Genomic DNA, 12,982 nt, shown 5'->3' on the forward strand with positions numbered 1-12,982 from the left:
AATAGTATAATGCCAAATGAAGAGATATTACCTCATCCAACACTATCATCTGGACATGATCAACCTTTGCTACTCCTTTCTTAATAAGATCCAGGATTCTCCCAGGGGTAGCAATCACCACGTGCACTATGCAAGATTTAGAAAACATATTCTCATTAATTTTAATTTGGGCAAAAAGGATACTGTAAACGTTTATCATATTACAGTCCTGAGCTGCTTAATGATAATTCTGAGAAATGCATTGCTATGTGATGGTACAGCCTACTCCATTGTATAGCTCCATTATAACCTTATGGGAACACCGACACACATGCGGTCCGTCACTGATCAAAACATTGTTATGCAGCACATGACTATCTTTTATCAGAAACACTAGGCCGGGCACAGTGGCTCATCCATGTAATTCCAGCACTTTGGGAGGCCCAGGTGGGTGGATCACATAAGGTCAGGAGTTCGAGACCAGCCTGGCCAACATGGTGAAACCCTGTCTCTACTAAAAATACAAAAATTAGCTGGCTGTGGTGGTGGGAGCCTGTAATCCCAGCTACTTGGGAGGCTAAGGCAGGAGAATCGCTTGAACCCAGGAGGCAGAGGTTGCAGTGAGCCAAGACCACACCACTGCACTCCAGCCTGGGCAACACAGTAAGACTGTGCCTCAAATTAAAAAAAAAAAAAGAAAGAAAGAAAAGAAACACATTGTGTTATAGAGGTGGGAATAACACAAAAAGGTCCAAAGATGTGTTTTAGGATAAAGACTTCCATTTCACCGCAGGATGCTTAAAAAATACTTTTCACCTCTACACTGGGTGGGGTACAGCTTCCCACATCACCTGCTTCCAAAAGGAGGCATACTTTCTTGTTTTAGGATAATTCCCAATTAATAACAGAAGGCACACCAGACTTCTGACATGAAAGCAATGCCTCTAATCTGGAACAGTGAACCGAGTATTGTTAAAAGGATCAAACAAGGTAACAATTTTTAAAAAACCTATGCAATAAAAGAATATATCACATAATTACATATAGTATTCTAACTAAAATTTTAGATATAATTTTATGAGTGATCTCATTCTTGCTGTTTTGTTACCTTTTTCCACTCAGCAATGTATCATGAAAATCTTCATGAAAATGAATACAGATCAACTTCACTCCTTAATGACTATGTAGAATACTATTCAGACTATACTTTAATGTATTTATTTAGCCAATCTCCTTCTAAGTTGGTCCAATTTTTCGGCACGACAAACCACCCCATATAAACAACTTTGTACATACAGCCCTGCATTTACCCAACTTTTTTCTTCAGGAAAGATTCTTAAAAATATAATTTATAATTTTAAAATAAGACCACCAAATTGCTCATCATAGAGATATAAGTTGACACCCCCACGTTTACAACATAGCCTATTTCTCCACAAACTTACATTATCGTCTACTACTACTTTTAGCTTTACCAATTAAACAGGTAAAATTACTATAAACTTGCTGTTTTAGAATTACTAATAAAGTCAAATATTGTTTTCAATTACGGTCAATTTGTTTTTTTTCTCTTGAATGCAATGGTCATTCCCTTTTTTTTACTGCAGGATTTCTGTTCCTTAATTCTTAAAAGCAATTTTTAATAATTTATTGAAATACTTGAGACTAAAATTACAGAGAGCTACACTACCTTTTAGTAATCATTTCTTACCTGTATCATCAAGCCTCATTATGTCATCTCGTAAATTGGTTCCTCCTGTGGTTGCCATCACTTTGGCCCCTCCCATGTGTTTGCTGACCTGGATGCAAATTTGACTGACCTGTAGAGCAAGTTCTCTAGTGGGAACAATCACCATTGCTGAAACAACATCAAGGAACATATGAGAAAATAGGGGGTGAGGTGGGAGAACATGCTATACATTATATTTACAAAATTTAAGAAGCTACAGAAATACTGCCCCTTATGATGCAGTGGCTCAAGCCTGTAATCCCAGCACTCTGGGAGGCCAGGGTGGACAGATCACGAGGTCAGGAGTTTGAGAGCAGCTTGAGCAACATGGTGAAACCCCATCTCTACTAAAAATACAAAACTTATCCAGGCTTGGTGGCACGCACCTGTAATCCCACCTACTCGGGAGGCTGAAGCAGGAGAATCACTTGAACCCGGGAGGCGGAGGTTGCAGTGAGCGAAGATCACGCCACCGCACTCCAGCCTGGGTGACAGAATGAGACTCAGTTTCAAAAAAAAAAAAAAAAAAAGGGGGCCAAGCGTGGTGGCTCATACCTATAATCCCAGCACTTTGGGAGGCCAAGGTGGGTGGATCACCTGAGGTCTGGAGTTTGAGACCAGCCTGATCCTATCTCCACTAAAACTACAAAATCAGCTGGGCATGATGGCACATGCCTGTAATCCCAGCTACTAGGGAGGCTGAGGCAGGAGAATCGTGAACCCAGGAGGCAGAGGTTGCGGTGAGTCAAGATCGCGGTGAGCCGAGATCGCGCCATTGCACTCCAGTCTGGGCAACAAGAGCAAAACTCCATCTCAAAAAAAAAAAAAAAAGGAAAGAAAAGAAAAGGAAACACTGCCCTTATAATCTAGATACCGAGATGTATTAAAAAATTGGGCTGGGTAGCACAGTAACTCATATCTGGAATCCCAGCACTTTTGGAGGCTGAGATGGGAGGATCACTTGAGCTCAGGAGTTTGAGACCAGCCTGGGCAACATAACAAGACCCCATCTCTACTAAAAAAATTAGGGCCGGGTGCGGTGGCTCACGCCTGTAATCCCAGCACTTTGGGAGGCCGAGACGGGCGGATCACGAGGTCAGGAGATCGAGACCATCCTGGCCAACACGGTGAAACCCCATCTCTACTAAAAATACAAAAAACTAGCCGGGCGTGGTGGCGGGCGCCTGTAGTCCCAGCTACTTGGGAGGCTGAGGCAGGAGAATGGCGTGAACCCAGGAGGCGGAGCTTGCAGCGAGCTGAGATCCAGCCACTGCACTCCAGCCTGGGCGACAGAGGCAGACTCCGTCTCAAAAAAGAAAAAAAAAAAAAAAAAATCAAAAAACTAAAAGTTGAATCATCACAGGACTCACAGGACATTATGAAAACCTCTTTACAAAAAGATAACTTATTATAGTGTCCCAGATTTAGACTTTCCCTCAGCAATACTATCATATAAATATTACACTCTTCTTTTTTTTTTGAGATGGAGTCTTGCTCTATTGTCCAGGCTGGAGTGCAGTGGCGCCATCTCAGCTCACTGCAACCTCCGCCTCCCAGGTTCAAGCAATTCTCCTGCCTAAGCCTCCTGAATAACTGGGATTGATTACAGGCGTCCGCCACCACACCCAGCTGATTTTTTGTATTTTTAGTGGAGATGGGGTTTCACCATGTTGGCCCGGCTGGTCTCAAACTCCTGACCTCAAGCGGTTCTCCTGCCTCAGCCTCCCAAAGTGCTGGGATTACAGGTGTGAGTCACTGCACCCGGACTTCTGCTGCTGCTTCTTTTTTTGTTTTGAGACAGAGTCTCGCTCTGTTGCCCAGGCTGGAATGCAGTGGTGTGATCTTGGTTCACTGCAACCTCCATCTCCCAGGTTCAAGCAATTCTCCTGCCTCAGCCTCCTGAGTAGCTGGGACTACAGGCACTTGCCACCACACCCAGCTAATTTTTGTGTTTTTAGTAGAGACAGGGTTTCACCATGTTAGCCAGGCTGGTCTTGAACTCCTGACCTCAGGTGACCTGCCCACCTCAGCCTCCAGAAGTGCTGGGATTACAGGCGTGAGACACCACACCCAGCCAATATCCTTTCTTTTTTTTTTTTTTTTTTTTTTTTTTTTTTTTTTTTTTTTTTTTTTTGAGACGGAGTCTTGCTCTGTCGCCCAGGCTGGAGTGCAGTGGCCGGCTCTCAGCTCACTGCAAGCTCCGCCTCCTGGGTTCACGCCATTCTCCTGTCTCAGCCTCCCGAGTAGCTGGGACTACAGGCGCCCGCCTCGTCGCCCGGCTCGTTTTTGTATTTTTTAGTAGAGACGGGGTTTCACCGTATTAGCCAGGATGGTCTCGATCTCCTGACCTCTTGATCCGCCGTCTCGGCCTCCCAAAGTGCTGGGATTACAGGCTTGAGCCACCGCGCCCGGCCCTATCCTTTCTTAATTACAAACTTTTAGCATGTTGAGTTGGCAACTACTAGCTCAAAGTTTATTAACTTAATATTTCTAAGAGCCCCAACTACATTTGAGTCAGATTCACCAGTGTAAAATACCTAAGTAGGAAACTCCTGCTATCTACATTCTATTTACATCATACATATGGGAAGAAACGATAATTACAGATTAAGAAGGCTAAAAACATAAAGTTTCAGAGGTGAAATCTTAATTCCATTAACTTACACTGAATATAACTATGAAAATTGTTTATTCCCCGCTGCCGAGGCTCTTAAAATCTCAGAACCCACAGACTTTCAACAGAAGTTCATGTTTTCACAAGGAATTCTGCTAACATTCATCTACCACAAGAAAGAAATAATTCCACAGTTTATAAGTAGCAGTGTCAACTAATATAACCTCTTAGGATCTCAGCTGTCTCTCTTTTTTTTTTTTTTTAAAGAGTCTCACTCTGTCACCCAGGCTGGAGTACAGTGGCACAATCTTGGCTCACTGCAACCTCCACCTCCTGGGTTCAAGTGACTCTCGTGCCTCAGACTTTTGAGTAGCTGGAATTACAGGTGTGCGCCACCACATCCAGCTAATTTTGGTATTTTCAGTAGAGACACGGTTTCGCAATGTTGGCCAAACTGATCTTAAATATCTGGCCTCAGGTGATGCACCCACTTTGACCTCCCAAAGTGCTGGGATTACAGGCTGTGAGGAACCGGGCCCAGCCTCAGCTTTCCTACCTATAGGGCACTAATACTTATTTTTCCTGTCTCACTGGAATGCTGTCAAAACTGTGTATCATATAAAAACACTCTTAAAACTAGAAATCTCTAAAAAGTTGGGAATCATTTTTAAAAGACCATCAGGCTAAAAAAAAACCTGAAAAGAAAGAATACAGATTTTAGATAATGTAAATTCTGACTAAAAAAACGCGTATCTTCTACACATAGTTCCAAGGCTGAAACTCCCATTTTTAGTTTAAAAACAAACTTTTGTTCAACTAACCTTGTATATTGTCCTTCTTCAGGTCTAGCCGTTCAAGTAAGGGAATGAGGTAGGCACCGCTCTTGCCTGTTCCATTTTTTGCTCTAGCTAAGATATCCCTACCAGATAAAGCAATGGGAATGCTCTCCTCCTAAAAGAGATAAGACAATACAAAATTACTTGTGAGTTTAGTACACAAGCAAATTTCTCTCTGAAATACACTGAAGGATACCTCTTTTCGGTATTGCTTTAAGTATCCTAAGTATCCTACATTTGAATTCTACATGAATAGCAGAGATCCAAGTAAATCAGCAGGACCAGTCAACATCAATATCATTATAAACCAGTATTTACCAGAACTGCTCACAGAATTTTAAATTGTAACCCAATGTCATAAAAACTGCGTTATGTGTGTGTCTGAAGAAAACAACAAAGAAAGTGGAGGAACTCAGGCTGACCCATAAATAGCACTTGAAAATACAGACAAAACAAAAGCAAGGCCTCCTTCAAACAAAAAATGGAAAAGTGGCCAGGCACAGCAGCTAATGCCTGTAATCCCAGCACGCTGGGAGGCAGAAGTGGGGGATGGCTTGAGCCCAGGAGTTCAACACCAGCCTAAGCAATTGGGCAACATGGAAAAACCCCAATTCTACAAAAATTACAGAAATTAGCTGGGTGTGGTGGTAGATGTCTATAACCCTTGAGAGGCTGAGCCAGGAGGTCAAGGGTGAAGTGAGCCATGACTGCACGACTGTACTCCAGCATGAAAGAGTGAGACCTTGTCTCCCCCCCCCCCAAAAAAAAAAGGCTAGACACAGTGGCTCACATCTGTAATCCCACCATTATGGGAGACGAAAGCAAAATGATCACTTGAGCCCAGGAGTTTGAGACCAGCCTAGGTAGGATGGTGAGACCCCATCTCTACAAAAATTTTAAAAGGAAAAAGCAAAAACAATTCCAAGGTAAGACTATATGTATTTTGAGACTAGCAAACCAATTTGACCAGTGAAAAATTGTAGCTTGGACACCTCATCCCTGCAACAAAACACGAATAGGCTGGGAAAGCTTAATTTCAGGTCCTACTTGTCATTTATTTATATAACAAGTAAATCTCCAATGTCTGTCTCACAGCCAGAATACTTCTCTCTTCTGAAATGTGCTCTCTATTGAGGGTTCAATTCTATTGCAGTTACCTCAAATACGGTGACATCACTAAAAGTGACCTCTCATTTTAATATTTGGCTTACTTTGTTACATATTTTGCAAACGATAACAATAGTTCATATTAACTTAAATTTCCCAGACAACAGCAAAGGATTCCCAAAAGTTACTGAAAAATAGACAGACATATACAAAGAGAGGTTAGGAGTTCAAGAACAGCCTGGGCAACATGGCAAGAATCCCCTCTCTACAAAAACAAAACAACAACGAAAAAGCTCAATTAGTTGTTGAAATTGTTAAAAGGAAATGATGTGAATTTTTTTTTTTTGAGACGGAGTCTCGCTCTGTCGCCCAGGCTGGAGTGCAGTGGCGCGATCTTGGCTCACTGCAAGCTTGGCCTCCCAGGTACACACCATTCTCTTGCCTCGGCCTCCTGAGTAGCTGGGACTACAGGTGCCCACTACCACACCCGGCTAATTTTTTTTGTATTTTTAGTAGAGACGGGGTTTCACCATGTTAGCCAGGATGGTCTTCTCCTGACTTCGTGATCCGCCCACGTCGCCCTTTCAAAGTGCTGAGATTACAGGTGTGAGCCACCGCGCCTGGCCATGATGTGGAATTTTAAATGTTTTTCTTTTTTTTTTTTTGAGACAGGGTTTCATTCTTGTCACTCAGGCTGGAGTACAACGGCGCGATCTTGGCTCACTGTAACCTTCGCCTCCTGGTTCAAGCGACTCTCCTGCCTCAGCCTCCCGAGCAGCTTAGACTAAAAACGTGCACCACCACGCCCAGCAAATTCTTGTATTTTTAGTATAGCCAGGGTATTTCACACCATGTTGGTCAGACTGGTCTTGAACTCCTGACCTCAGATGATCCACCGACCTTGGCCTCCCAAAGTGTTGGGATTACACACATGAGCCACCGCGTCTGGCCTGAATTTTTAATTTCTAAAACTAAGACACTAGGAATCAAATTCACAGTCACTGACATTTCTCCCTTCTATGCCCGGGCTAATGACCAAAAAAACCCCCAAAAAACAAAAAAAACAAAAAACAGCTTTAGCCCTTTAAAGCCACTATTGGTAGAAAGGACTAAATAATAAGCAGGACGACTTCCATCTCCCACAACACTCTTTCTACCTAGAGCTCCAATCACAGGATATAAATGGGTTCCATATGGTCAGAACAACACAGCTGCCAGAACAACTGTGAAAATGTTGTTGGCCGTGCGAGATGGCTCACGCCTGTAATCCCAGCACTTTGGGAGGCTGAGGTAGGTGGATCACCTGAGGAGTTCGAGACCATCCTGGTCAACATGGTGAAACCTCGTTTCTGCTAAAAATACAAAAATTGTCATGGTGCGCACCTGGAGTCCCAGCTACTTGGGAGCCTGAGGCAGGAGAATCGCTTGAGCCCGGGAAGAGGAGGTTGCAGTGAGCCAAGATCGTGCCACTGCACTCCAGCCTGGGCAATGGAGCAAGACTCCGTCTTTCACACGCACACACACACACACACACACACACACACACACACACACAAAGAGAGAGAGAGAAAGAGAGAAAAGAGAATAAAATATTGTCTTGACAGGGTTAGTTTGCCCAAGGTCACAAAGCAAGAAATGCTTTAGCCAGTACTTGAACGTAGATCTGCACATAACACGTAGGCAAGAAGGTGGAGAAAATGGAACTCTCATACACTGCTAGTGGGAACGTATAGTCATGCTGGAAACCAGTCTTGCAGTTCCTCAAAAGGTTAAACAGAGTTACCATATGAACTAGCAATTCTAGGTATACAGTGAAGAGAAATAAAAATATCTCCACACAAAAACCTGCACCTGAATTTTCACAGCAGCATTATCCTTAATAGTCAGTTCCTTCTATGTATTTTTTTTAATAACAGTACAAACTTTATTCATAAATAAAACTTCATAAGGTTAAAAGCAGGGGCAGTTTCTATTTTAAAAAGGGAACGGGGAAGGAAGCTTGCTATTTTATTTAAAAATCACAAGTTAGGTTTTTCAAACGGATAGCAGTTGAGATCATTAAATCCCCTTCCTACTTTTCAGATTTTCACAAAATAGCACATTAACTCCTCAGTCCTTGGAAAACCACCCCAAATATCTACCAACTGATGAGTGGATAAATCAGAAGTAGTCAAGCCATACAATAAAATATTATTCAGCAAAAAGGAATGGAATATTGATACATGCTACAACACAGATGAACTCCGAAAACACAATGCTAAGTCAAAGAAGCCAGTCACAAAAAAATCACATACTATAGGATTCCATTTATATCACATGTCCAGACTAGGCAAAGCTAGAATGACAGAAAGTATACTAGGGGTGGGAGAAAATGAGGTGTGACTGCTAAAAGGGTTTCTTTTGTGGGACTGATCAAAATGTTCTAAAATTTATTGTGGTAATGGTTGCACAACTCTAAATGCACTAAAAAGCATTAAATTTTATACTTTTGATGTGTGATTTGTTGTTTATATCTCAATAGAGCTATTACCCCAAAAAAACCAACTCCACAAGCTTAGGGCTGACATCTGCCACCTTAGGTCTCCAAGTTCACATTCACTGTACCATTTAGATACTGACTGAAGAGTATTTGTTGTGTATGGGTTCTCTAGTATCCCTTTGCTAAGTAATACTCCAATTTCCTTCTAAGGAATTACATACGCCCTGCTCTCTCCTGTCCCAACAGACCAAGCCTCACCGATTTTCTAAGCCAAGTGGTAGACACATAGCCCACACTAGGCCAGTGGAATGTTGCCTCCTAAGAATCTAAATTGTTACAGTGCATCCATTACAGCTTCCTAAGTCCTTCAGAGCTATCTCAGTTCTCAGTCATTTCCAAGTATGTTTCTCTAGCCTTCTCAATCTTGTGAATTCCTGTTATTTTTCCAATAAATTTCCTTTTGCTTAAGTTAGATCAAGTTGGTTTCTGATGCCTATAATTAACGGTATACTTTCCAATTTCCCAGCATTGAGAGGCATTTTACAAAAGTGTGGTACCAACAAAAGCTCAACATTGCCCAACTAGCTGCATTTACACTGACTGCTTCCTCTAATTTTCCAAACTTTAATTTCCAAGAGGAAAAAAAACCCTATGGGTACTGCAGAGGAGGTAGCAGTGATTGTTACAGATGTTGGCTGCTTACCAGGAAAAAAAGGGGGAGATACTAATTTCTAATAATCTCTCTAATTTACGCTGCAGATGGTGGCTCACGCCTGTAATCTCAACACTCTGGAAGGCTGAGGCAGAACTGCTTGAGGCCAGGAGTTCAAGACCAGTCAGTGTGACAAAGAGAGACTCTGTCTCCCCGACCCCACCCAAAAACAAAACAAAACAGAACGCACACACAAAAAACACCACAAAAAACAAACCAAAAAAACTGAGTTTTTAGGAAATAATTTTTTAATCACAATCAACACATTGGGAGCAGGAGGAATGACTTATTACAGGATTCAGAATGCTGTAATTCCTAACTATAAATAGTAAACTATTAATCCTTATTAGACCTTAGTTGACCTGGCACAAAATTGTGTTGCCAACAGTAAGGAGCTTCCATGTTTCCCTCAATAATGAACTACTCATTTCTTCACCTTCTTAGATTTTCGAAAAAGTGTTCAAGAGGTGTGCCCAGGATTTGGAAGCAACAAGAGAGGCCATCTTTCTCAATCATAATCTCAAAGTTAATATAAACTGTCAAATAATGCTAAGCAGACAAATACAGTATATTCTTATTAGGCCTTCCAAAGAAGTCTATGTTCCTATAAAGCTACACCTTCAGAATGGCAGTTATTCTACTGGCCACAGCATCCATACCTAGAACTGGTCACAGATGGCTCTATCAAAGAAATACGTGTGGGAGCAATCTGTAGTATATCTGGTTCCAGGCTATCAATGTAAAAGCTCTTTTGAGAGCATATAATTTCAAGTGCCTAATTCTCCAACTTTTTTTTTTTTTGGTGAGACAAGGTCTTGCTCTGTTGCCCAGGATGGAGTGCAGTGGCACAATCCTGGCTCACTTGCAGCCTCAACCACCTGAACAGCTAAGACTACATGTCCACCATGCCCAGCTAATTTTTGTACAGTCAGGGTTTTGCCATGTTACTCAGGCTGGTTTTGAACCCCTGGGCTCCCAAAGTGCTGGGATTACAGGTGTGAGCCACTGCACCCAGTCAATTCTCCAATAATCTCACAGCCAAACTGCAACTGAATTCCATCTCAAACAAATATTCAAATGCAGAAGACTCATCCAACTAATCAAGGCAGCTTTAATATTTACGGGGAAAAAATGCCTGGATGAAACTGTAAAACCAAGCATGATAGAAGACACACTTTTAGGCACGGGGGAGGGATGACAAAAAAAAAAAGAGAGAGAGAGAAGGTAGATAATGGAAAGAATACTAGAAGACAGCCTGCCATGAGGTTATATTTTACCAGGGGGGAGATGGGTACACCCAAATCTGAGAAATCGCAACTAAAGAACCTACTTGGCCAGGCGTGGTGGCTCATGCCTGTAATTCCAGTACTTTGGGAGGCCGAGGAGAGTGGATCACCTGAGGTCAGGAGTTCAAGACCAACCTGGACAACATGGTGAAACCCCGTCTCCACTAGAAATACAAAAATTAGCCTGGTATGCTGGCGCGCGCCTGTAATCCCAGTAACTTGGGAGGCTGAGGCATGAGAATCACTTGAACTCGGGAGGCAGAGGTTGCAGTGAGCCAAGAGCACACCACTGCACTCCAGCCTGGGCGACAGAGTGAAACTCTATCTCAAAAACAAAAACAAAAAAAAAAGAAGAATTTACTCATGTAACCAAACACCACCCGTTCCCCAAAAACCTACGAAAATAAAAATAAAAAAAATTTTTTGGGGGGATCTGTAGATTTTGTTTCAGTTCTAAAATCCTAGTATTTGTGACTTGTTACTCTGAATGACTCTAAGAAACACTTAATCTTGTGCTATCCATGGATCCCTAGGACAAAACAATAGGAAAGAAAAAGGCAATACAATTGGTGGCCTTGAGTATCTAAAGTATACTCATACGATATCTTGCTATTTCAAAATACTTTGGTTATACACTACATTTGATCTTCACAATAAAAATCCCATGAGAGAGTACTTATTTTTACTTTACAGAAAAGGCTAGATGTCAGACTGGTTAAGTGGCTGAAGAGTTGACTGCCTATATGCTATACCAACACTGAGAGTACAAGTAACAAAGTTACTTTTAAATTTTAATACAAGGTAAGAAATAGGAGTTAACAAATACCCATGAAGAATGAGGACTGGGCTAAGTGCAGTGGCTCACACCTATAATTCTCGCATGTTGGGAAGCCAAGGCAGGAGGACTGCTTGAGCCCAGGAGGTCAAGACCAGCCTGGTCAACATGGCAAAACCTTGACTCTACCAAAAAAAAAAAAAAAAAAAAAGAAAAAGAAGAAGAAAAGAAAGAAGTCAGGTGTGGTGGTACTCCACTATCATCCTTACTCAGGAGGCTGGAGCAGGAGTATCATGCGAGCTCAGGAGTTTGAGGCTGCAGTGAGCTAGGATCGTGACATTGCACTCCAGCCCAGGCAACTCAGTAAGACTCGGTCTCTTTAAAACAAATTTAAAACAATTACGTCTCCTAAATTAACTAATTTCCTTTTTTGAAACTATTATATAAAATAACCCATAACATTTTTTGAGCATTTATCATGTACTAGGCATTGTACTAAGCACATGAACTATCTCATTTAATCTTTACAACAACCCTATGGTATTACACTATTACCTCAATTATATAGGTCAGGAGTCCAAGACTTACAGCTCCCAAATAACCAATTTATGAAGGAGCAGAGCTGGGATTCAACCTGGGCAGTTCCCTACACCATGTTCACCTGCAGACATGAGTTACCTAAGTTTCATCAAAGCATGCTAAATAAGCACAGGCACTATGCTAAGTACTAGAAATAAAAGCTGAATGATGCAGTTCCTACTGTAAAAGAACTCTCATAAGACTTCAGTGGGCCAGGCACGGTGGCTCACACCTGTAATCCCAACACTTTGGGAGGCTGAGGCAGATCACAACGTCAGGAGATGGAGACCATCCTGGCTAACATGGTGAAACCCCATCTCTACTAAAACACAAACAATTAGCCGAGTGCAGTGGCACACGTCTGTAGTCCCAGCTACTCGGGAGGCTGAGGCAGGGGAATCGCTTGAACCCAGGAGGCGGAGGTTGCAGTGAGCTGACATCGTGCCACTGCACTCCAGCCTGGCAACAGAGTAAGACTGTGTCTCAAAAAAAAAAAAAAAAAGACTTCAGTGTAGATAAAATGGATTAACATGAACTACATCATAGTAGATCCCTAGGTATTTCTAATATCTACACCCAAACTACCGCTGTGATGATGCATATTCTTGTCTTAATACTTTATCCAGTCAATAGCACACTCACTCTGGGTAATCGCTACCCAGCATTCTCTGCTTCGAACATGGCTCAATTCTTCCAGGTTGTCCCATCTTCCTCTAATGACTACACACATATGCCAATTCAGAAAGGTACCTATCATATTACAGTGAATTACTTGTACAATTAGCTGTCCGTTCCAAACTGTAAGACAGGAACCATATATCTGTTTTATTCATCACAAAATTCCCAAGGTCACTTTATAGGTCACTCAACACATTTTTTGAGCCAA

General features: G+C 42.0%; 1 protein-coding gene across 4 annotated transcripts in view; it reads right to left on the reverse strand.

Annotated features, from left to right (window-relative positions):
• DDX6 (DEAD-box helicase 6) overlaps positions 1–12,982 on the reverse strand; it is a 46,477-nt gene that overhangs the window by 17,091 nt on the left and 16,404 nt on the right. For all 4 annotated transcript variants that reach the window (XM_033207566.1, XM_033207562.1, XM_033207564.1 and 1 more), the window contains exons 5-7: positions 5,144–5,273; positions 1,691–1,837; positions 32–126 (exon numbers count right to left, since the gene is read on the reverse strand). In XM_033207566.1, coding sequence (XP_033063457.1) covers positions 32–126; positions 1,691–1,837; positions 5,144–5,273 — 372 coding nt within the window. The remainder of the gene's footprint in view (positions 1–31; positions 127–1,690; positions 1,838–5,143; positions 5,274–12,982) is intronic.

The sequence above is a fragment of the Trachypithecus francoisi genome, unplaced genomic scaffold (assembly GCF_009764315.1).
Source record: "Trachypithecus francoisi isolate TF-2019V2 unplaced genomic scaffold, Tfra_2.0 Lachesis_group8, whole genome shotgun sequence".
In the NCBI taxonomy this organism is placed as follows: domain Eukaryota; kingdom Metazoa; phylum Chordata; class Mammalia; order Primates; family Cercopithecidae; genus Trachypithecus; species Trachypithecus francoisi.